We start from the raw sequence: 23292 nt of genomic DNA on the forward strand, positions 1-23292 counted from the left end.
AAAAGTCTTGGACAGAGACTTCACCAAAGGAGGTATGTGGGTGTAGGGCAGAGAAGCGCACCAGTAGATTCTTCGCATTATTAGGGAAATGCCATTGAACACCATACAGGGACCACTGCACGCATATTAGAATTACTTTAATAATAATTTAAAACTTCTAATAACAGTGTGAGGGCAACGGGGAGCAGTCAGAACTCACACTGCTGGTGGGGATGTAAGAAGACACACCTTTGGAAAAGTCTGGAAGCTTCTTATAAAGTTAGACATACACCTACTATGCAATCCAGCAGGTTCCTCCTAAGCATCTACCCAAGGGACGTGAAAACTTAGGTTCACACCAAAGCCTGAAGGTGAATGTTTACAGCAGTTTCATTCATAATTGCCCCAAACTGGAAACAACAGCATGTCCATGGGTTGAGGAGTCAAAAGTGTGGTTCACCCGTGCGGTGGAATACTAGTCAGCCGTTAAGACGAACACGGATGCCTCTCACACTGACGGAAGCCAGACCCCAAATGCTACACACTGTAGGATTCCACTTCTGTGATATGACTGTAAAAAGGGAACACCATAGTGACAGAGAACAGGTTAGTGGTGGCTGGGGCCCGGGATGGGAGGGTTTGGCTTCAAAGAGTCAGCCCCAGGTTTGGGGAGGGGAGTGTTCTGTGCCTTGTTTGTGGTGGTGGTAACATAGCTGTATCATTTCTCAAAACTTGGCTGTACGCCCCCAAAGTGTGGTTTTTATTGTATGTACATTTTTAAAGTTTTAATTTTAAAAAGTAGTTGATTTTTAAAAGTGGGGCAAAGACCAGCAACGAGCTATTACTTTGAAGGGAAAGATGAGACTCTTTGCTGGTGGGACCAGAAGCCGCATGGCGGAGGGAGGGGGGGGCTTTCCGCGTGAGAGGGGTGCAGACGGTGGACTCCAGCGGAGGGGCGCGGGGCTGGGCGCGCCGGGCCCACGGACCGGCTGCGGAGGACGCGCAGCGCAGGCGTGGGACACGCGGGGCGCCACGGAGGGAGGCCCTGCCGGTGGGGCCTGTGGTCTGGACGCCGGTTACAAAAGGAGGCAACCCCCAAAGCCCTGGGGGTGGGGCGGAGGTCCGGAAACTTCGGAGCAGGCAAAAAGAAAGACGGAAGGCACTGTCGAGAGAAAGAACGGAGACAAGAACAAGGGCGACCCGCCGCGCGGCCTTGGGCGGGAGGAGGGCGCCGGGCACGGGGCCGGGGCGGTGTCAGGGCTGCCCGGGGAAGGCGCTCCCCGCCAGCGCGCAGCTTCGCGTCTCCGCCAGGCGGCCCTCCCTGGGACTCACAGGCCCGGACCCCAACACGGAGCGTCCAGCGGGTAGCGAGACCCACGTGCCCAGACAGGCCTTGGCAAGGACGGAGCCCGGCACGGCGTGAGAGCCCGGAGCCCCGCGGGCGCCCCACAGGCGCCCCACAGGCAGGCTGAGCCCCGCGGAAGAAGTGCTGGGCCGCCGCGCGCGCCCCGCCCCTTTCTCCTCCTCCCCACCCTCCCCCAGAGGCTCCTCCTGGGACCCGCCCCCGCATCAGCCAGACCCCGCCTCCTCCAGCCACGTCCAATCAGCAGCCCGCCTCCGCCACGGTGCCCTGCTCTCCGCGGCTCCTCCCACGCCTGAACTTCCCGAAGGACGGCCGAGCGGCCCAATGAGCTCCCGGGAAGCCCGGAGCGGGCCTCCGGGGGGCCAATCCGGAAGCGGCGTCGGAAGGAAAGGCGGGCCTCCGTGACGGAAGGGGAGGAGGTGCTCGGCTGTTTTCTGGTTGCTAGCTGCCGCCGCTCCCCTAGCCGCCCGGACGCTTCATTGTCACCGAGCCTCGGAGTCAGCTCCGGGGCCGGGGGCGCAAGGTCGCTGCCCGAGGCCTCGGCCCCGCGCGATCCAGCTTGAAGGGCCCCGCGCACCCCTCGCCGTTCGGTCCCGCAGGCCCTGCGTCCCAGGCCCGACCCGTGCAGGTGAGCGGGTCCCTGCGCGGGTGGCGTGGCCCGTGCAGGTGAGGGGGCTGCTGGGCCCGCTCAGGGACGGGCATGACGGGCTGCGCAGGTGAGATGAGGCGTGTAGGTGAGTGGGGCCTCGTGCTGGTGAGGGGGTCCCTGCTCAGGTGAGGTGGTCCCCGGCCCTCCCACGTGGGGAGGTCAGCGCAGGTGTGGATGCTTGGCACTCGCACAATGAGGGGCTTTACGCTGATAACGGAGGTCCCTGCACAGGTGAGGGTGTCCGGGGTCTGCTCAGATGAGGGAGAAGGTGTAGGTGCCCCCCGCACAGGGCCGGGGAGCTTCTCATGCCTTCCCCAGAGAATGGTGTGGATTCTAGTCAGCAGTCTCATCTCACCACCTTGAAACAAACCCCAGGGAGATGGGCAGCTTCCAGACAGAGACGCTGCGCGGGGCCCTGAGTTAGCCCATCCTGGGGGGCCCGGGCAGCAGCTCCGGACACCCACCTTCAGGTCCTGGAGGGACACCTCTGCATACAAGGTGAGGTCTGGCCTGGAGGCTTCCACGGAGAGGTTGTGTTTGCCGTCCCAGAGCCCCACACACTCCTCGCATGGGCCAGCCTGGGTCCAGCTGGACGTGGCTGGACCCTCTCCTGAGGAGAGGAGGGGGTTAAATTCCACCCACACGACCAGAAACGCATAGCTGAGGACACCGGCCTGGTGAGTGGCAGGGACAGCCTCTGCCCTCGCTCTAGAGAGTGGGGGCTCTGTGGGTGTCGGGGCTGAAGGAGACTGCAGCCCTGAGCTCAGGTGACGATGGTGTGTGCCCGCTGGCCCAGCAGAGCCCTCAGTGGCACGGAGGGCTGTGCTCATTCCTCTCTGGTCACTCCTGGTGCCGGTGCATCCACTCCTGTTCCTTGAGCACCAGCCGCGTGCCGCTGCCGGGCTGCATGGTCCCTGTCCTCGTGGGGTTGACATTCAGACGGTGCACACACCAACCTGTGTGGGCAGGTGGCCGGGTGAAGAAAAATGAAGCGGGATGAGGGCGTGGAGAGTAACAGGGACAGGCAGCCCTCGGAGGGAAGGGGACGTCCTGGGGGGGGCCACGCGAGGAGGACCACGCGAGGAGGAGGTCGCAGGGACCAGGGTGAAGGGGACGTCCTGGGGGGGGGCCACGCGAGGAGGACCACGCGAGGAGGAGGTCGCAGGGACCAGGGTGAAGGGGACGTCCTGGGGGGGGGCCACGCGAGGAGGAGGTCGCAGGGACCAGAGTGAAGGGGACGTCCTGGGGGGGGGCCACGCGAGGAGGACCACGCGAGGAGGAGGTCGCAGGGACCAGGGTGAAGGGGACGTCCTGGGGGGGGGCCACGCGAGGAGGAGGTCGCAGGGACCAGAGTGAAGGGGACGTCCTGGGGGGGGGCCACGCGAGGAGGAGGTCGCAGGGACCAGAGTGAAGGGGACGTCCTGGGGGGGGGGCCACGCGAGGAGGAGGTCGCAGGGACCAGGGTGAAGGGGACGTCCTGGGGGGGGGCCACGCGAGGAGGACCACGCGAGGAGGAGGTCGCAGGGACCAGGGTGAAGGGGACGTCCTGGGGGGGGGCCACGCGAGGAGGAGGTCGCAGGGACCAGAGTGAAGGGGACGTCCTGGGGGGGGGCCACGCGAGGAGGAGGTCGCAGGGACCAGGGTGAAGGGGACGTCCTGGGGGGGGGCCACGCGAGGAGGAGGTCGCAGGGACCAGAGTGAAGGGGACGTCCTGGGGGGGGGCCACGCGAGGAGGACCACGCGAGGAGGAGGTCGCAGGGACCAGGGTGAAGGGGACGTCCTGGGGGGGGGCCACGCGAGGAGGAGGTCGCAGGGACCAGAGTGAAGGGGACGTCCTGGGGGGGGGCCACGCGAGGAGGAGGTCGCAGGGACCAGGGTGAAGGGGACGTCCTGGGGGGGGGCCACGCGAGGAGGAGGTCGCAGGGACCAGAGTGAAGGGGACGTCCTGGGGGGGGCCACGCGAGGAGGACCACGCGAGGAGGAGGTCGCAGGGACCAGGGTGAAGGGGACGTCCTGGGGGGGGCCACGCGAGGAGGAGGTCGCAGGGACCAGAGTGAAGGGGACGTCCTGGGGGGGGGCCACGCGAGGAGGAGGTCGCAGGGACCAGAGTGAAGGGGACGTCCTGGGGGGGGGCCACGCGAGGAGGAGGTCGCAGGGACCAGAGTGAAGGGGACGTCCTGGGGGGGGGCCACGCGAGGAGGACCACGCGAGGAGGAGGTCGCAGAGACCAGAGTGAAGGGGACGTCCTGGGGGGGGCCACGCGAGGAGGAGGTCGCAGGGACCAGGGTGAAGGGGACGTCCTGGGGGGGGGCCACGCGAGGAGGACCACGCGAGGAGGAGGTCGCAGAGACCAGGGTGAAGGGGACGTCCTGGGGGGGGCCACGCGAGGAGGACCACGCGAGGAGGAGGTCGCAGGGACCAGGGTGAAGGGGACGTCCTGGGGGGGGCCACGCGAGGAGGAGGTCGCAGGGACCAGAGTGAAGGGGACGTCCTGGGGGGGGCCACGCGAGGAGGAGGTCGCAGGGACCAGAGTGAAGGGGACGTCCTGGGGGGGGCCACGCGAGGAGGAGGTCGCAGGGACCAGAGTGAAGGGGACGTCCTGGGGGGGGGCCACGCGAGGAGGAGGTCGCAGGGACCAGAGTGAAGGGGACGTCCTGGGGGGGGCCACGCGAGGAGGAGGTCGCAGGGACCAGAGTGAAGGGGACGTCCTGGGGGGGGGCCACGCGAGGAGGAGGTCGCAGGGACCAGAGTGAAGGGGACGTCCTGGGGGGGGGCCACGCGAGGAGGAGGTCGCAGGGACCAGAGTGAAGGGGACGTCCTGGGGGGGGGCCACGCGAGGAGGAGGTCGCAGGGACCAGGGTGAAGGGGACGTCCTGGGGGGGGGCCACGCGAGGAGGACCACGCGAGGAGGAGGTCGCAGAGACCAGGGTGAAGGGGACGTCCTGGGGGGGGCCACGCGAGGAGGACCACGCGAGGAGGAGGTCGCAGGGACCAGGGTGAAGGGGACGTCCTGGGGGGGGCCACGCGAGGAGGAGGTCGCAGGGACCAGAGTGAAGGGGACGTCCTGGGGGGGGGCCACGCGAGGAGGAGGTCGCAGGGACCAGGGTGAAGGGGACGTCCTGGGGGGGGGCCACGCGAGGAGGAGGTCGCAGGGACCAGGGTGAAGGGGACGTCCTGGGGGGGGCCACGCGAGGAGGAGGTCGCAGGGACCAGAGTGAAGGGGACGTCCTGGGGGGGGGCCACGCGAGGAGGACCACGCGAGGAGGAGGTCGCAGAGACCAGAGTGAAGGGGACGTCCTGGGGGGGGCCACGCGAGGAGGAGGTCGCAGGGACCAGAGTGAAGGGGACGTCCTGGGGGGGGGGCCACGCGAGGAGGAGGTCGCAGGGACCAGAGTGAAGGGGACGTCCTGGGGGGGGGCCACGCGAGGAGGACCACGCGAGGAGGAGGTCGCAGAGACCAGAGTGAAGGGGACGTCTTGGGGGGGGCCACGCGAGGAGGAGGTCGCAGGGACCAGAGTGAAGGGGACGTCCTGGGGGGGGGCCACGCGAGGAGGAGGTCGCAGGGACCAGAGTGAAGGGGACGTCCTGGGGGGGGGCCACGCGAGGAGGAGGTCGCAGGGACCAGAGTGAAGGGGACGTCCTGGGGGGGGGCCACGCGAGGAGGAGGTCGCAGGGACCAGAGTGAAGGGGACGTCCTGGGGGGGGCCACGCGAGGAGGAGGTCGCAGGGACCAGAGTGAAGGGGACGTCCTGGGGGGGGGCCACGCGAGGAGGAGGTCGCAGGGACCAGAGTGAAGGGGACGTCCTGGGGGGGGGCCACGCGAGGAGGACCACGCGAGGAGGAGGTCGCAGAGACCAGAGTGAAGGGGACGTCCTGGGGGGGGCCACGCGAGGAGGAGGTCGCAGGGACCAGAGTGAAGGGGACGTCCTGGGGGGGGGCCACGCGAGGAGGAGGTCGCAGAGACCAGAGTGAAGGGGACGTCCTGGGGGGGGGCCACGCGAGGAGGAGGTCGCAGAGACCAGGGTCAGGTCCGAGTGGTGTGAGGCGCGTGGGCTTTACCTGGCAGCCCTCGGAGGGTGTCCAGCGGGTGCGCAGCCCGCCCTGAGACCCGGTTCAGAGGTCAGCTCTGGGTGCCGCGTGGGGAGGGGCTGGGCCGGCTGGGGAGGGCCGGAGCGGGGGCGGCCGTGGTTGTCCAGGTTTGAGGAGGTGCTGGGGGCTTGTGGAGGGGAGGGACCGACGGTAGGGGACACTGGCCTGGTTGCTGAGGGGAAGGTGTTGGGATGAGAGCTGGGTCTTTGGCCTGGGATCCCGGCTGGGGAGGGGCAGCTGGAGGTAGCAGGCAGGAGTCTGGGTCTTAGGTGTGGAGAGCTCCGAGGTCATCTCAGCTGGGAGTGAGGAGACATAGGGGGCGGGAGGTATGCCCTTGGGAACCGTTGGCCCTTGGATGGTGTTTGAAGCTGGAGGCGGTGCCCCAGGGTGGAGCGGTCGGTTGGGCCAGCGAGGGGCCCTGGGAAGGCAGCCGCTCTAGGCGGGGAGGAGGGGAGCCCTGACATGAGAGCTGATGCTCCTACCAGAAGGCTTTGGATGTTCCGGGAGTCCTGAGGGATTGGAGGGGGCTCTGTAGCCAGATAAGTTTGGGGGCCAAATCCCAGTTAGAATGTCGCCTGCTGGGGCTCACCACGTGCCAGCCCCACGGCCGTCTTGTCTGAGCCTCGTGATAACCCGTGAGGAGGCACCTTCTTTGGGGGGCAGGGGTGGATATTAGGTTTATTTATTTATTTGTTTATTTTTGGAGGGGGCACTGGGATTGAACCCAGGGCCCTGTGCACGCTAAGCACTCGCTCTGCCGCTTGAGCTACACCCCCGCCATGGAGGCACCTTCTTAAATGCCCATTCTGCAGATGCAGAGCGCGAGGCTCGGGCTGGCGTGGTGCCTGTCACAGGGGCGGGGGCTCACACCCACGACTGCAGCGCAGGGCAGCCTCCCAGGCTGGGGGGGTTTTCTGGAGCCCAGGAGGCCCTCCTCTTGCGGCTCACGCTCAGGGTCCCAACAAGGAGACGGCCACCCAGCGAGCAGGGTGGAGAGCTTGGTGGCCGCAGACCCAGGTGCCCCGAGCCCCTGAGGCCCAGTTGGAGGTGGTGTGTGCAGGGCCCGGTTCCTCAGAGGGCATCTCTTTACTCCCCTTCTCCTCTCAGGGCTTGCCTGGCCACATGAAAGGCCCCAGGGCCATCGGCAGCCCTGCGGGCAGCCCTGGAAGTGTGGACCTGTGTCTGGCGGGCCTCCCTCCGCCCGTGTCCCGGCGCCCCAGCAGCGCCTCTGCCGCCAAGCCCATCACCCGCTCCGTCTCCATGGCCACGGGTGGCGCGCCCGGGAGGAAGGCACCGGTGAGTGTGAGAGCCCTGATCTGACAGCCACGCCTGGAGCAGTGTTAGCGTCTGGTCCTCGGGCGTCCAGGGCCCCTGCCCCAGGGTGGCGTCTGCCCACTGGGTGGGCTCCACACCTCAGCCAGCGTCCTCTCATCCACCATCCGTCCACTCCGGGGCTGTCCTAGGGCAGGAAGGACTCGGCTTGTGGACCAGGGAGCTGACTCAGAGGTCGAGGATGGGTCGGCTGGCCCCAGGCAGAGCCCTCTGTCCCTTGTGCTCCAGCAGCACCTGGATTTGTCGGAGCCCTCCGCAAATGGGCTGACGTGGGGGGATGGAGACGAGCCCCAGGGCAGGCGGGCAGCCGGGAGCGGGCAGCCAGGCTTGCTGGTTAGAAGGGGACCAGGGGCCCATCAGCCTTTGCCGTGGCACCCGGGCAGGCCTCACGCATCTCCTCTAGGACCCTCCATCTGCCTGGGGTGAGGGGCTCCCACTTCATGCCAGAGAGGCCAAGGCCACACCCAAGACCCCCACGCTGCTACCTCTGCCCACCTGCCACCAGCTGAGTGAACTGGTGGGTGACTGAAACCTTTGCCACGTGGTTGGTGGCCTCCCCTCTTTTTGCAGGAGGCCCCAGGGCCCAGAGGCTCCCAGGCTGCCAACAACCTTCGCAGATCTAACAGCACCACGCAGGTCAACCAGTCACAAGCCGACCATGCGTGGACCGGCCCCCGCAGGTAGCCTCCTGTCCCCTCAGGGGACCGCGGCCTGCTCCTCTCCTGCCTGGTCAGCCCTTCCCGCAGCCTCACCAGCAGGAGCACGGGGCCAGCCCTGGGCAGGGCGGGTGGGGTGAGTCTGTGTGCAGAGATGCGGCCCTGAGGCTGGTGTCCCCTGCCCGCTCCTCTCCCTTTGTCCGTGCTGTGCCTTGTGGGAGTCTTGGTGGCCGCAGGATGGGGTGTGACGCCTGATCCAGGCGTGGTTGTCAGATCAGGGCTGAGAAACGACGCTTTATGTTGTGGGCTTGGCGCAGAAGTCCCCGCTGGGGAGCCGGCCCCTCCTGTCCCCTCATAAGACACCCCCTCCAGTCTGGGTCCCTGGAGCCAGGCTCCTGGGCTGAGGGACGGTCCCTGCTTGTGCCCTCTCCCGACACAGGCCGACGGAGCCCTCGGACTCCCTGTTGCTCTCTGAGGGCAGCCCCAGTGAGAGAAAGAGGCCGGCCGGTCCAAGCAGAACTTCTAGTGAGAAGGGAGCCACGTGGAACATCCTGGTGAGGCCGGCGGCTGAGCGGAGCAGATGGGATGTTGGGTGGCTGGTGTCTGTGGGGAGTGACCCCCATTCTGTCTTTGTTCTCACTGTTCCTCTGGGGGTGGGGACTGGCAGGAGGGGGGCGCCAGTGTTGGCCAGCTTTGACCACAGGGCTGGACGTGAGGGGGAGCAAAGAACGCCCCTGTCCCGGGGCTGCCTCACCGCCCCCTGTGCGTGGGAGTGACCGGGGTCAGGGGCGTGTGCGGTGGGGTCACAGGCTGTGTGCACTGACAGGACGACCGGCCCATGGCCTTCAGCTCACCGCCCGATGCCCCGAGTCCCAGTGCCCTCGACGTGCCAGCATGCCCACGGAGGAGAGAGTGCACGGTGCCCCTGGCGCCCACCTTCACTGCCAACAATAGGTGCGGCAGCTACAGGGGCCACACGGCCCCACCCACCCGGAGCTCCCGGGGCAGCCGCTTTGTCTTGTTCATGGCTGGACCGGGTGCTTTGGAATGAGTGAGTGTGGGAATGAACGGTCGGCCTTCCCTACCTGAGGGCCGAGGGAAGAGGCTGCAACATGGTGTTTTGTACCCAGCACTCCCCCCAGGACCCGAGATGCCCGGCTTCACTCTTGAAGAGGTCAGGCCTGGACGAGGCTCACTCCGGGCCCCGGGAGACCTTAAGGTTCAGCCTCAGTCTGTCTGGAGGGGAGGATGGAGCTGCCTCGGGGGCACCTGCTCACTGCCCAGAACTGGTCAGCATCCTGGCTGTGCTGGTCACTTCTCAGCCATGCCACTCACAGCGAGACAGCAGCGGGAGCTGGAGAGGGAGGGCCGGGCAGGCTGGGACCTCAGCCATCGGGGCTGGTGGCCAGGAGTGGTCAGATGGGGGCGTCTGGAGAAGCCCAGAGAGAAAGAGCTGAGGGCAGCGCCCCCACCTGCAGGAAAGCCCGGCCCCCTGGCTCTCGGCCTCAGCCGGGACCCACGCGCGACCCGCACACGGGCGGAGGGGCTGAGACAAGTTTGCCTCAGTACAAGAAAGAATTTCCCAACCTTTAGAGCCATTTATCAAAGGAATGTCCTTTGAGAGGCCTTCACCAGCGCCGGTGCAGGAAGGATTCTTGGTTTCAACGTGAGAATTCGAATTAAGGCTTAACTCTAATTCCCGTCACAGTGACATGTGCATACAGCTAGAAAGTTGAACAGTGGCACTGACTTCAGGAGGAAAACAGCCCGCCCGCGCGCCCCTCCCCGCCCCGAGCCCTGCTCCCCAGAAGCAGCCACGTGCAGGCTGTTCGTTCTCGTATTTTCTAGAAAACCTTTCTCAAGACGTGCCAGGGCGGCTCCTTGTCGACTGGTTTTCAGTCTCGGGCGTGACCCACATGGAAGGTGGGCTCACTGTCCACCGCCCTGCTTCCACCTTGCGCCCCATCGCGCCCTCCGTCCCGCCCTCGCGGTCCTGTTCTCTGTTTAGCCTCATTTCCATCACATTGTTTGCTGATCTTTCTCTTGTGGATCTTTCCCCGAGTGTTCCCAGAGTTCAAGGCCCTGAGACTTGCCGGGAAGCCTGTTCCAGGCAGCTTCACTTCGGGGTGGTTGTGCAGGGGCCAGGCTGCTGTGCTGGGGGTCAGCATCTGGGCCTTTTCTCGGGGCTGCCCAGCCTCTCCGGGGAGTGGTCCTCTCATCTCCGACGCTGGGGTTTGCGTCCTGGCCGCCAGTGCTGCAGGCCGGCTGGGGAGGGGTGGGGCTGCCCTGGCTCGGGGCATAGACTGCTTCACCGGAGACCCAGCCTCGTCCTCTGCAGGGCTGAGGCGGCGAGGGGGCTGGCGTCTGATGCTCGGGGCAAGCAGGGGGGTCCAGGCGTGGGCTTCCTTGGAGAGCCGGTGCCTCTGCTCCCTGCCCCTCCCTGGGTTCTGGGGTGCAGACCAGCTGCCTGCAGCACCTGGGGCTCCGCTCCCTCACTTTGCGCATCCCTCACCACTGGCCCTTCTGTTCCTCCACCTCTAACGCTTCGTGGACATCTCTCTGCCGCTGTCTCCTCTCGTCTTTGTGTGATTACGCTGTCTTTACTCCTTCCAGTGGCTCTGAGAAAGCACAGTGCCTGTGCCACCCGCCCCGTGTGGCTGTGTGGCCGGCATGGACAGGCCCTCTCTCCGCCGACCCGTCTGTGGCCGTTCCCCCATCACAGGCGTGTCCGATGTCGGGGGTCGCGGTGGTTTTCACCGCTCACACCTCAGGTTCTGCTCAGTGGAACAGCCCTGCTGGAGCTGTCCTGGGTCCCAAGAAGGGCCCACAGCTGGGTGCAGTGGCTGTGGACGGGGCCCCACAGGGACGCTGGGACGACACCAAGTGAGCACAGGCCCTGAGCACGAGACGCGGGGTCCGCCTCCTTCCCAGAGCTGGACGCCGCCTCCCATCTGTTCCCGCAGGAGCAGCAAGGGAGCCGTGGGCAACTGTGTGACCACCATGGTGCATAACCACTATCCCCCCTCGGAGAAGGCGCCGCCGCCCCCCAAGAGCTCCAACCACATGGCTCCCTCCCTCAAGTAAGGGCCTCGCTCCAGTCTCACCGCGGGCCCGGGACCTGGGCGCACCCGGCCTGGGGCCCGCTGAGGAAGCCACAGCCCCCCAACCCCCGGCTCGGGTCCCCAGCCGAGTCCGAAGCTGCGGGGGTCTTGGGTGGGGCTTGGCTGAGCAGAGCAAAGCATCCTCTGGTACCTCGCCCCCTGTCACCCTCAGGGCACGCTCAGAGTCAGGGGTGGCGCACCCGCGTGTCTTGAGTCACCATCCATTCTGGGATCTTGTGGCTTTTGAGACCTTTTTGCTGTTTTAAACATAGAGCCTTTTAACCTGGGTGCCACCAGATGGGCCCCGGGGGGAGAGGGTGGCCCCAAGAGATGAACAGCAAATCAGAGCAGGAGCAGGACCTTGCCTGCTGCTGGCGTCCAGCGGGCACCTCCTCCCAGGCCCGGGACATAGCCGCGGGTGGAGCTGTCCCCAGGGTTGAGGTCCGTGAGCCGTTCTCTGCCCCTCCGGTCAGCAATATCGTCAAGGCCACCACGGGCGAGGGCGAGAGCTGCAGCTTCGGGAAGGCGCAGAAGAACGTGGCCCGCAGCAACCACGCGGTCCAGAGCAACTCGGGAGGTGCCGCGGGCCAGCTCAGACGGAAGGAGGTGACTGAGGAGGAGGCCGAGAGGTGACCGCCCGGGGCTGGGGCCGGGAGGGGGCCGGAGGCGCCGGGGAGAGATGTCAAGGAGGCAGATCTGCAGAATCAGGAAGGAGAGCGCTGGCTGCCTGGGGCTGGGGCGGCGCAGGAGGGGGTCTTCGAGGGGTGATGGAGCCGTCCCAGCACCGGACCCTGGGGATGGTCACACGGCTCTTTAAGTTTACTGCAAATCACTGAGTCGTGTACTCAAAATGGGTGAATTTTGTAAGTATGTAAATTATATCTCAGTAAAACTCCTGGTAGAAAGAAAACTAAAACGCTCAGAAGCAAGTGGGAGGGCGGCCCCTGGACTCTGGCCCCGGGGGCCGCGGAGGGCAGGCCTGGCGGAGCCTCCTCCTGCAGCTGGAGACCACATACCCAGGCCGGAACCACCCAGCCATCAGAGGCTGCAGTTGGAGAGCCTCACCTGGCTGGGCTGTCACCACTGCTGTCCCCATGGAGCTTGGGACAGGCCCTGGAAGCGGGCGAGCAGGGTGAGGTGGTGGACGGGCCTCTGCACGCGTGTCCCACGGCCGGTGACCGTTCACATCCTGGACGGTCCATTAGCATCTTCGCCAAGTGAATCAACAGGGCATCCCGGGAGCCAGGACAGAGGCTTTGGGTTTAGCCCACGTTACTGAGTGCACTTTGTGCACAGGGCGCGCCCCCTTTAGGACACAGGTCTGTGAGCTTGGCACGTGTGCAGCCGGGTCTGCAAAAAGAGCGTCTCATCCCTCCGGGGTTCCCTGCACGCCTCTCAGCCAGGCCCTGCCAGGTGATCCTGGCCACGCCAGCCTGTCCCTGCAGCTTGCCTTCCCCCACGGGCCGACTGCAGCCCTGGCTGTGTCTCCAGTTTGTTGCCGCTGGTCCGTGAGTGGCGTCCCATCGGGCGCACACTTGCTCCCCATAGCCGGGTGGTGGGCCTTCGGGTCTCTCCGCTTTCTGGCGATTGTGAGTGGAGTCTATGTGGATGGGCGTTTCCTTTTCCCCGGGACGTCAGCACCTGAGGACGGGCTCTGTGCACGGCGTCCCTGCCCGGCCAGCCTTCGGGGACTCGGGAGGGGAGGCCACCACTCAGCCGCCTCGGTCCTGAGCCCCGCTCTCCGGCAGGTTTATCCACCAGGTGAACCAGGCCGCCGCCACCATCCAGCGCTGGTACCGGCACCAAGTGCAGCGGCGCCGAGCAGGGGCGGCCAGCGTGCAGTGCCTGCTGGAGTCAAAGCAAGCGGTGAGTATGGGTGTGTGGGTGGGGGGCCCGGCCGTATGCAGACCAGTGGGATGGACCTAGAATTTCCTGGGGGCCCAGCCCATCTGGGGGCCCAGCTTCCTCCCTCCCCAGTTGCTCGTTGGCAGTGCCTGGGTGCTGGGTTGCACCCACTGAAAGTGGGGGCGGGTTTCTGGCTGCACTACCAAGCTGCGTCCCATCTGCGGGATCCACTGGGCGCCTGGGAGTGGGGCTTGTTTTCTGTGGGGCAGAGAAATGGCAGGTTGGGGGCCTTGTGGGGCAACCTGCTGTCTGCACTATGGCTTGGTCTCTGCAGCAGCAGCGGCAGCGGCTGGGAGAGGGGACCCTCCTGGAGCAGCATCAGCAGAAGGAGGCAGCCAGGAGAAGGGCCCGGGAGGAGAAGGCACGCCAGGCCCGGAGGGCGGCCATTCAGGTGCCCGGGCGACCTGAGCCGTGTGGGGAGCCCGGTGTCCAGGCAGGAGGACCCTGTGTGCCGAGAGCACCACTGGGGGCCCCACTACCCCTTTCCCCGAGCTCCTGGACGTGGGGCCTCGGGCAGCGAGGCTCGGGGAGGATGAGGGGCCGCCCTCTGCCCGCTCCCCCCCGGGCAGGGCTGCTCACAGGCGCTCCCTGCGGCAGGAGCTGCAGCAGAAGCGAGCGCAGAAGTCAGGCAACACTGACCTCGGGCTGCTGAAGGGAACCAGGGAGACAGGGAAGCCCCAGCCCACCCAGGAGCTGCCCCTGAGCCCGGGGAGCGCTGCCCAGGAGACCCGCAAGGCCAGTAATGCTGGTGAGCGTGGCTGAGAGCCCGGAGGCTGCCCTGCCACCCACCCACCGCTGCCTCTGGCTGTGTGTGGACATCCCGGTGTCAACACCCCCCAGTGTGGACACTCCGGGTATGGTGACCCCTGGGTGCGGCCATCCCCGAAGGCAGACACCCTTGTGCCCGACCCCCACACCCCCCTCCCCCAGGGAGGCCTGTGGCCGAGGAGGAGGTGCGGGCTCTGCTGACGTCCCCTGGCTCCTGTGCCACTGCCCATTGACGGCGTCCACCCTGGAGGAGGGGCCTCGCTCTCAGCAACCCCCAGGCCCTGCTCCTCTGCTCCAGCCCCGCTTGCTCTGGAGCTGGACATGGGGGCCCTACAGAGCACTGCACCAGCTCCCTGACCTCTCACCCAAGAAGGTCAGGGCTCCCCAGGCAGCCCCTGCTCCATGAGGTCCACTGTGGCGCGCACCATCCCGGGCCCTGCCTCCACCCCTCCCTGTGCCCGGCCTCTCGCAGGGGCTCCTCCACAGTCGTTGCCCCAGGTGGCCGACGCTGTGTTCCCTCGTGCAGGGGCTGGCTTGCGCGCTGCAGGCCCGGAGGACCCCCGCCAGCCTGCCCCCGACACGGCCCTGGAGCCCCAGCAGTTTCCAGAGGACAAGCCTCAGGTCTCAGCACGGCCCTCCCTGCCCTCCCCGCCCAGCTCCGGGGCATGTCCAGGCCGGGGTGGCCTGCGCCTGCCCTTTCGTGCCCTGCCGTGGCCACAGGGACGCTCACCAAGACAGGTCTTGTCGCTCCCGTGCAGGGCTGGGGTCTCACAGTTGCCCTGGAATCCCACTGGGTGTTCTTGGATGCAGGGTTGGGCTCCACACAGAAGCACAGAGGTTAGATGGCAGCCATGGCGTCTAGCCCGAGGGCCAAGGGTCCCGGGCCCAGGCCGTCCCACCTGGCGCCCCTTCTTGTCTCCCTGGAGGCGGGTGAGCAGGCAGGCAGGCGCCCGAGCAGAAGGATCGGGGCCCCTGCCTCCCCACTGTTCGCTGATGGTCTCTGCCTCTTATGGCCTCACCGGCTTCAGCCTCCCATCCGTCTGCTGCAGGACGCCAGCTCCCAGGACACGGCAGCTGGTGAGATCCTGGAGGTGGTGGCCCCCACTGAGGGCAGGGCCAAGTCCAGGGCAACTCTGGACGATCTGCTGGACACGCTGAAGTTGCTGGAGCAGGAGCCAGAGCCGCTGCCCCGCCCTAGGGCCTATCTCAAGGACAAATACGCCTGGACCGACGAGGTGACTGTGGGCCCTGGCACCATCCATGCAGGTCACAGGCTTGCTATGGGGACCTGGGAAGCCCCCGGGGGTCCTCCCTGCTTGAGTCAGGACCCCACGAGGGCCAGATGGGACCTTGTTGAACTACCTACTCATCCGAGGGCTCACGAAGGTTAGGACCCTCAGAGTAACCTGGGGGTGGTAGTGGGCACCATGTCTCTGCCAGCAGTGGTCCCCGGTCAGTCCCTTGCAAGGGTCTGGGCAGTCTGAGAGGCCCTCCCCCCGACCAGTCTCCGGTGGGCCCTGGAAGGCCGGCCTGGAGTCCGCCGCTGCCCCCACAGCCTCCAATGCCACGCCCCACCCCCTGCAGGAGGACTATGCCAGCTCCCTGACGGCCCACAACCTGGAGAGGTTTGGGAGGCTCAGCGTGGCCGCCAGCCCCCCCGAGGATGGGGCCCTGCTCTCGGAGGCCAAGCTGCGCAGCATCCTGCGCTTCCTGGATGAGACGGAGGAATCTGGGCAGCGCCAGGCAGCCCCAGCCCCCCAGGTGTGGAGAGGCCTCAGGGAGGGAGGCCGGCCACCACTGGGCGATGAGGGCCTGCCTGACGCAGCCGCGTCCCAGGGCCACGTGCCGGAGGAGGGGCTGGGGTGCTCGGGGCCGGCGTCTGAGGCCAGCACGTCGGCGATGCGGCTGCAGCTGGAGGTGGAGGAGAAGAAGCAGGCGATGGTGCTGTTGCAGCGGGCGCTGGTAACGGCCCCTCTGCCCCCCCCCCCACCGCCCAAGCGCCCCGCCTGTCCCTGAGCGGCTCCCCCCGCACCCCGCAGGCACAGCAGCGGGACCTGACCGTGCGGCGGGTCAAGGAGACGGAGAAGGAGCTGGGCCGGCAGCTGCGGCAGCAGAGGGAGCATTACGAGGCCACCATACAGCGGCACCTGTCTTTCATTGACCAGGTGGCGCTGCCCGGGGAGCGGGGCTTCAGGGCAGTTGCATCAGGACCTGGGGGTCAGGGAGAGGGGCAGGGCCGGGTTCCAGACCAGAGCGGGCCTCACGGAGACTTCTAAACCCACGGGCCTTCCTCGTGGGCCTCCTCCCACCTTCGTAGAAACGGGCAGCGTCTTCCCCTATGGGGGCCAGGTGTCGCCTGCCCGTCGGGCTGCTCTGGGGCAACCAGCCCCAGCGAGTGCTGCCCTCCCCTCCCCCAGCCCTCCGCCCACCCACAGCTGTGCTGCCAGGCCCAGCGTGGCGGGCGGCAGGGGCAGGGGGGCAGAGCACACCCCCCAGTGGGGTCCGGCCACGTGGGGTCACTCAGGACAGGCTGGTCCCCTGGCGGCCGTCAGGAGGCTGCCAGCAGGACACACACCCTGAACTTCCTGGTGTGCTGTCCCGGGGAGGCCGCTGCTGGGGCATTCGGAGCTCCCTCGACAGGGACTGGTGGAGACTTCCAGCCCACCTGTGCTCGGCTGGGCCCCGTCAGGTCCTTTTCCGAGGAGAGCTCTAGGTGTGGGGTCTGTGAGGAGAGGAGGGAGCCCAGAGGAACCAAGTGGCCTCAACACGCCGCCTCGCAGTCATAGATGTTTCCAAACTGGGGGTCTGCCTGGACCCCTCGGTGAGGCTGGGTGCCACCTGGGGACTTCGCCGAGACCTTTTGTCAGGCAACAAGGGCAGGCCCTTCTCACAGGCTGGATGACAGGGTCAACAGGTTGACCCCCACCCCTGGAGGCTCCTGGCATGGCCACAGTTGGGGGCTTGTAGCCAAGGTGCCCACTCTGCCCGGGCTCTGCTGACACCAGCCAGCCCTCAGGAAGGGGTCGAGCCCTTTGTCCACATGCACACCTTTTTGGACCCAGGGTCCTCTACAGACCTGGGAGGGGGCAGGATTTGGTGTGCTGGCCTCCCAGGCGAGGAGAGGTAGTGTTTCCTGACCTCACCTCCACCCCTGGTCGCAGCTGATCGAGGACAAGAAGGCCTTGGGTGAGAAGTGCGAGGCCCTGGTGGCCGAGCTGAAGCAGGGGGACCAGAGGCGCAAGGACAGAGAGGCCCAGATGCAGGAGCAGCACGAGCTGGTGAGCCCCCTGCTCTCCTGCCTGCTGACCCCAGACCCGGTGTGCCTGCACGGGGAAGCCTGGCGCTGGGCCTGCACCCCACGGCCGGAGCCATCCCGCGGGCCAGCGGGGAGGGGCCAGCCCGGCACCATGCTCTGTCCCCTCCTTCCACTGGAGCTGCTTCCTGCCACCCCACGGGTGCCAGACCCCGGGGCAGGGCCAAGGGGCTTGTGTGACCCCTCTCGTGTCCCTGAAGAGGAGGTGATGGCCCCCGCTCTGGACCCTGGGCAGAGGGACCGGCTTCCGTCAGACAAGTGCTGCAGCCCTGGTGCCTCCTGCTTTGCCCGCGGTCACTGTTGAAAGGCCTCCTGAACAACGGGGGTGACCGAGGGTGGGGGGCTGTCCTTGCATCTTCCCACTTCCCACAGCACCTCTGCTGACTCCTGTGTTCTCGCTGGCAGGAGATCAAGAAGCTCAAAGAACTGATGAGCGCCACCGAGAAGGTCCGCAGGGAGAAGTGGATCAGCGAGAAGACCCGGAAGATCAAAGAGATCACCGTCAAAGGTGAGGGCCTCGCCAGCTGCGTGCACGTGAAGGGGCTTCCCGGGAAGCACTGAGACCCAGGGGTGCAGCCCGGCCGGGGAGGCCACCAGGAGCGGGGGAGCTGGGGGCACTCGAGCTTGGCTGTAGACCAGCAGCAAGGGCCCCGTCTAGGTGAGGGGCCTCGCGGGCCCTTGGACGGGCTCCCCTCCAGCTTCCAAGGGGGCTCGCGGGTGGGGGCTCGCGTTGGGGGCTGCCTGCCTGCTGCATGGTCGCACCTCCCCCATGTAGAGAGCCCTCCGAGGGCCAAAGGGACAACCCCAGCTGTGCTCGTCTATGCCTGGCTCTCCTGCCCCAGTAACCCCCTCTCCCGGGGGAGACCCCACGGCCCAGAGCGCCAAGGGGGGAGCCACGGTGCCCCAGGCAGGGAGATGTGCTGTGGCCCCAGTGGGCTCAGCTGTGCTCCGTGCTGGAGCCCCCCCCCGGGGCCCCCTAGCAGCCGGGGTGTCACAGCGGGCAGAGGTCGGGGGTCCCCCCCAGCCCAGGAGGGAGGGGCAGGACCCCGCAGTGGTGGGGGTGGGTCCCTGCAGCACGGTGTCCCCCCAGGCCTGGAGCCCGAGATCCAGAAGCTGATCGCCAGGCACAAGCAGGAGGTGAAGAAGCTCAAGAGCCAGCACGCAGCCGAGTTGCTGCAGGCGGATGAGCGTGCGGCCCAGCGCTACGGGCGCCAGGCCGAGGAGCTCCGCCAGCACCTGGAGCGGGAGAAGGAGGCGCTGGGCCGGCAGGAGTGGGAGCGCGCCCAGCAGCGGTGGGCCCCCCTGCCCCAGGGACACGGGGGTGGGGCGAGGCCAGAGCAGAGCTGGGGTGTGCCTGGACCCCCAGGGCCAAGAGCACCTCCTCCCCATGGCCGCTCTCGGGGGACAGAGAAGACAGGGAGGGGGACAGCGGGACGCAGGGCTGGGCGCGGCAGCCTCCGCGGGGCAGCTGCAGCTGTGCTGGCAGTTCAGCTCCCAGGGACACGCTCTGCCAGCTTGGACCCCGCACCCCTGGGCGTGAGGCCCTCCCTGGGCCCGGCCGCCCCCGAGCCGGTCCTGCTGTCCCTCTGCAGCTTCGAGCAGCACCTGGAGCAGGAGCAGCGGGCCCTGGAGCAGCAGCGGCGGCGGCTCCACAGCGAGGTGGCCGAGGAGAAGGAGCGGCTGGGCCAGCAGGCCGCCAGGTGCCCCTGGGGAGGACCTGGCCCCCGCGCGGCCGACCCGCCACCGTCGCTGCGGACTGACCCGTGCTCTCCTGCAGGCAGCGGGCGGAGCTGGAGGAGCTGAGGCAGCAGCTGGAGGAGAGCAGCTCGGCCGGGGGCCGGGCCCTGCGGGCGGAGTTTGAGAAGCGGAGAGAGGAGCAGGAGCGCAGGCACCTGGTCGGCCCCGCCCCGCCCCGCCCCCCAGCTCGGCCCGGGGCACCCACACTGGGGGGGAGGGGCCGCCACCGGGGCTGGCCCCCACGTGCCGGGCTGGCAGCCGCTTAGAGCATTGAGCGAGCCTGTGTCTCCACGACTGGGCTGCCCAGCCAGCTCCCCACGGACCCCAACTTGACCACAGGCCCCGTCCAGGCCCCCCCGGCAGACAGGCTCTGGGTGGGGAGTGGCCCACAAGGCCCGCTCTCACACCGTCATCCGTCCCCAGATGGAGCTGAAGGCCCTGAAGGACCAGCTGGAGGTGGAGAAACAGATGTGGGAGGCCAACTCCGCCAAGAAGGAGGTGGGAGGCGGGTGTGGCTGGGCTGGGGGGTGGGGGCTTCCCTCCCTCCCCTCCTGCCCAGCGCCCCGGCTTCCAGGCTGCTGTGGCCGCCCAGGGGCGCCTGTGGGTGGGCGGTGTGGTTTTGACCCTGCTTGAATGTGCTGCCTCTGTCCTGCTAGAGGGGAGCAGGGGAGACGAGGGGGCTGGAGCAGGTTCCAGGGGACAGTGGGGTATTTTCCTCATCCTCCCCTTGCCCAGGTAGCTGCTCTCAAAATTGACAGGCTGCCCTGCAGCCAGTGTGAGGGGCACAGGTGGGGTCAGGCCTCTCCTTGTCCCCTCTGGCCTTCCGCGGGGTGGACTGCGCTGGCAGGCTCTCCGGCTCTAATGGAAGAGGCTGTGGCGGAGAGGGCACGGTCCCATGCAAGGCATCAGCCTGGCGATGAAGCCTGAGCGGTGGCCTAGCAGCCACCCTGTCCCCGCCCTAGCAGTGCACGGAGGGATCACTGTATCTGTGGGGTCTGTTCCCAGACGTGAGTGTGTTAAACTTGATGGAAGTTTCAAAATTGCCTTCCCACCCTCGGCAGTCAGATGAGGTCCCTTTTATTGTGAGGGTCCGTCTGGCAGCAGACAGTCCTCATCGTGTTGTCCCGGGTCTCTGGGTGGGGGAGAAGCACCAGGCTGTGCTGACAGCTCCTGCTTATGCCGCTGATGACGGGCCCGGCCCCCACCCCTGCGGACAGGTGGGGCCTGGGGCAGGGGCAGGCCGCTCCATCCCCCCTGTTGGGTGTCCTGGGAGCCCACGTGGCCCTCCTGGCCCTTGGCCTCCCTCAGCCTCCCTCCGCCACCCTCAGCCAGCCCACTGAGCCCCCTGCCTCCCCGCCAGGAAGCGTGGCTGCTGAGCCGGGAGCGGGAGCTGAAGGAGGAGGTCCGGAGAGGCCGGGACGAGGAGATCGAGCGGGTCGTCCGCCGGCTGGAGGCCGACATGACGCTGGCCAGGGAGGAGAGCGAGCGGGCGGCCGAGAGCCGGTGAGGCCCCGCGTCCCCGGGGGATGGGGGGGGGAGCCAGCCGTGCGCTGCCCCGACCCTGCGCCTCCTGCCGCCAGCATCAAGCGCGTCAGGGACAAGTACGAGGCGGAGCTCTCGGAGCTGGAAAGGTCGGAGCGGAAGCTCCAGGAACGGTGTGCGGAGCTGAAGGGACGCCTCGGGGAGGCCGAGGGGGAGAGCGTGCGTCTGCAGGGCCTGGTGCGGCAGAAGGAGAAGGAGCTGGCAGACGTGAGGGCGGTGAGCCGGTGGGATGGGCAGCCCGGCCCCCGGTTCCCCCACCGCCCGCGCCGCCCGCACCCTCCCATGACCCCACATCCCCCAGGTGAGCGAGCAGCTGGCCGGCGAGCGCAGCGGCCTGGCCCAGGTCCTTCGCCAGGAGTTCGCTGACCGGCTGGCAGCCTCCGAGGAGGAGAACCGGCAGGTCAGGGCTGAGCTGGCTGAGCTGCGGGCCCGCCAGCGGCTGGAGCTGGAGCAGCTGACGCGGGAGAAGCAGGCGGAGCTGGAGGAGGTGCACGGGAGGTGTGCTGCAGGGCTGGCTGGGTCCTCGGGGAGCGCAGGGGCAGGGAGGCGGGCGGGACCCCGCGGCTCCAAAAAGGACGCTGGGCTGAGGAAGGTGAGCGGGCGGTGTGCCCATCTTGCTGCCTCCTTCCCGCTGGTGCAGAACTGGGTCCTGCAGCCATGGCTGCTGCTGGCTCCGCTCCGTGTTTGAGGCTAGGTCATTCCCTCTGGGTGGTGCTTGGCTGCCGGCCCCAGGAAGAAGCCTGGCCGCCCCGAGTCAGGGCAAGTGCCCCCCCTGTGCGGGTGTTGGGAAAGGAGCCCCCTGGGCTGGGCAGAGCAGGTGCCATGCAGAAAGGAAGGAGGCCCTGTGAGGCCACAGTGAGCAGGTGTGCCCCTCCCCGGGGACCCCAGAGGCCTTCCTAGCCCCTGCCCACCTACCCTCTGTGGGCTCTGAGAGGCAGGCGTGCAGTGAGGGCTTCTCGTCCCCCTCTAAGCAGGGCCCCTTCCCAAGGGGCGTGGACTCACACGGGGCCTGTTGTCAGCTGCTCCAGGTGGCCCTGTGCCCTCAGTCAGCACAGCTGGGACGGGGGGGGGGCAGGACAGTGGCCCCTCCTGCTCTTCGGGGGGTGGAGGACCCCCACTTGGAGCTGCAGGCTGGTCTGGGGGTCCGGCGGGCGCCGCACAGAAGCCCACCATGTGCCCCCCTGCAGGGTGAAGGTGGCCCTGGCAAAGAAGGAGGAGGCCGTGAACAGCCTCCGGAAGCAGCACGAGGTGGGTCCTCGTGGCTGGCGGCCTGGGGGCGGGCGGGCGGGCGAGCTCGGGCCTGACCCTGATGGCACGTTGCAGGCCGCGATGAAGCGGGCCGACCACCTGGAGGAGCTGCTGGAGCAGCACGGGCGGCCGTTTCCGAGCGCCAAGTGACTGCCAGCATGTGGACAGTGGACATTCTGACAGCAGCAGGCTGAGGGCGCCCCATGGGGAGAGCGTCATAACATAAAGAGGTGTTTTTTTGTACTTCGTGTGACCTGCCTCGTCTCTCTCTCCTGGGCTGGGGTCCAGAGTGGCGGGGGCAGAGGCCACTGGAGGGCCCCCTCCACGGAGGGCCCAGGCATGGGGGCCCAGACCCAGCTCTGCTCTCAGCCTGCCCCCAACGTTCCCTGCCTGGCCCTGCAGCCCCTCAGCTTGGGCCCTGGTCGCCGAGCAGAGAGTGGCTCTCTGTTCTGTCCTGGACAAGCCCTGTGGCACTCATGCCCCTCCTCGCCACACCCCACCCCTGTCCCCAGAGGAGCTCTGTGCTTCCTCCCCCACCCCTCCACGGCTGGAGAACAGGCCAGCCTCCCTGAGGCCTTCTCCTTCCTTCCCCTACTTGGGGCACCCCCTGGGGGTGTGACAGCCTGGAGCCCTCGAGAAATGGGCACTGGACAGGCCCTGCACACAAGGAGGGTGGAGGCCTAGGCTCGGGAGCAGGAGGCCAGCAAAGGAGACACTTCTCTGGGGCCTTGTCTCCCCCACCCTCCTGCCAGGCGCTCCATCACAGCTGCCGCTGCCACCCGCCAAGGGTGCTGGGACCAGGCTGCTGGGGAGAGCTGGTGCTGGCCAGGGTGGCCCTCCTACTGGCATGGGTGTCACACGGCCGTGGGGCTGCGCGGGGCTGCGCGGGGCTGCCCTGGTGGAGGCGGAGCCCCTTCCGAGCCCTCTAAAGGCCCCGGGGGCAGGGCTCTTTGGTGTGGGTCCCGGCTGCGGCCACTCTCAGTCCCAACACAGGATGGCTGCTCCCCCCTTGTGCTGGAGCCCACCCTGCGCAGAGCCCAGGGTGAGCACCGGGTGCGGCAGGCAGCGAGGGGAGCGGGCCGCCCTGGCCTGACCTGTCCCGGGGCGGAGAGCCCAGCCTGGCCCCAGGCAGAGCGCGAGTGCTGTCTGCGGCCCCTCCCTCGCTGCCAGGCAGGGAGCAGTCCTCGCAGCCCCTCCGGCTCCGACTGGGGCTCCCAGGCCAAGGGCTTGGGGTGAGGAGGGGGCCCGCCCAGTCGCCCCCAGGGCTCCCAGCACCGCCTGCCTCCCCTCACACAGCTTTGTCCCTGGAGCACCCACACACACCCCCGCCCGCCCGCCCCCCCCCCCACCTCCTGCTGCTCTGAGAGCCAGGCTGGCCATTCGAGGCATTCCTCCCAAGTGCCAGAAAACAGATGAGGAGGGGCTGGACTCCAAGAGCAAGGGCTCGGAGGGGGCCCTGGCAGGGAGGGGCAGTGGGCGGCCAGCTCAATGGGCTGCGGGCTTCAGGTGCTGGGCCTGCCTGAGCTTCCCTGAGATGCCGCAGAAGCAGAGGGAGTTGGCTGCTGGCTGGTCTCCAGGCGGGGGGCTCGGGGAGGGCAGGGATCAAACAG

The 23292-nt window shown here is 67.6% G+C and overlaps 1 protein-coding gene across 9 annotated transcripts; it reads left to right on the forward strand.

The window, feature by feature from the left end:
• The first annotated feature begins 1757 nt into the window (after positions 1-1757).
• On the forward strand, positions 1758-21925 carry CEP131 (centrosomal protein 131). 9 transcript variants are annotated; one of them, XM_031469312.2, is made up of 26 exons: positions 1758-1970; positions 7188-7376; positions 7983-8092; positions 8508-8622; positions 8895-9022; positions 11032-11148; positions 11643-11798; positions 12918-13035; positions 13349-13465; positions 13672-13822; positions 14369-14463; positions 14892-15077; positions 15427-15603; positions 15679-15804; positions 15882-16007; positions 17004-17120; positions 17561-17663; positions 18246-18447; positions 18748-18855; positions 18933-19050; positions 19316-19390; positions 20253-20395; positions 20473-20650; positions 20736-20932; positions 21622-21682; positions 21758-21925. In XM_031469312.2, exons 2-26 carry the CDS (start codon positions 7203-7205, stop codon positions 21830-21832), a joined length of 3273 nt encoding a protein of 1090 aa, XP_031325172.1. In that variant the 5' UTR covers positions 1758-1970; positions 7188-7202; the 3' UTR covers positions 21833-21925. The 9 variants fall into 9 exon arrangements, with proteins under 9 accessions (XP_031325172.1, XP_031325167.1, XP_031325170.1 ...); XM_031469307.2 differs by having other exon boundaries at positions 15427-15804; XM_031469310.2 differs by having other exon boundaries at positions 13349-13435; positions 15427-15804.
• Positions 21926-23292: the final 1367 nt, after the last annotated feature.

Source organism: Camelus dromedarius, chromosome 16, assembly GCF_036321535.1.
Source record: "Camelus dromedarius isolate mCamDro1 chromosome 16, mCamDro1.pat, whole genome shotgun sequence".
NCBI classification, from domain to species: Eukaryota; Metazoa; Chordata; class Mammalia; order Artiodactyla; family Camelidae; genus Camelus; species Camelus dromedarius.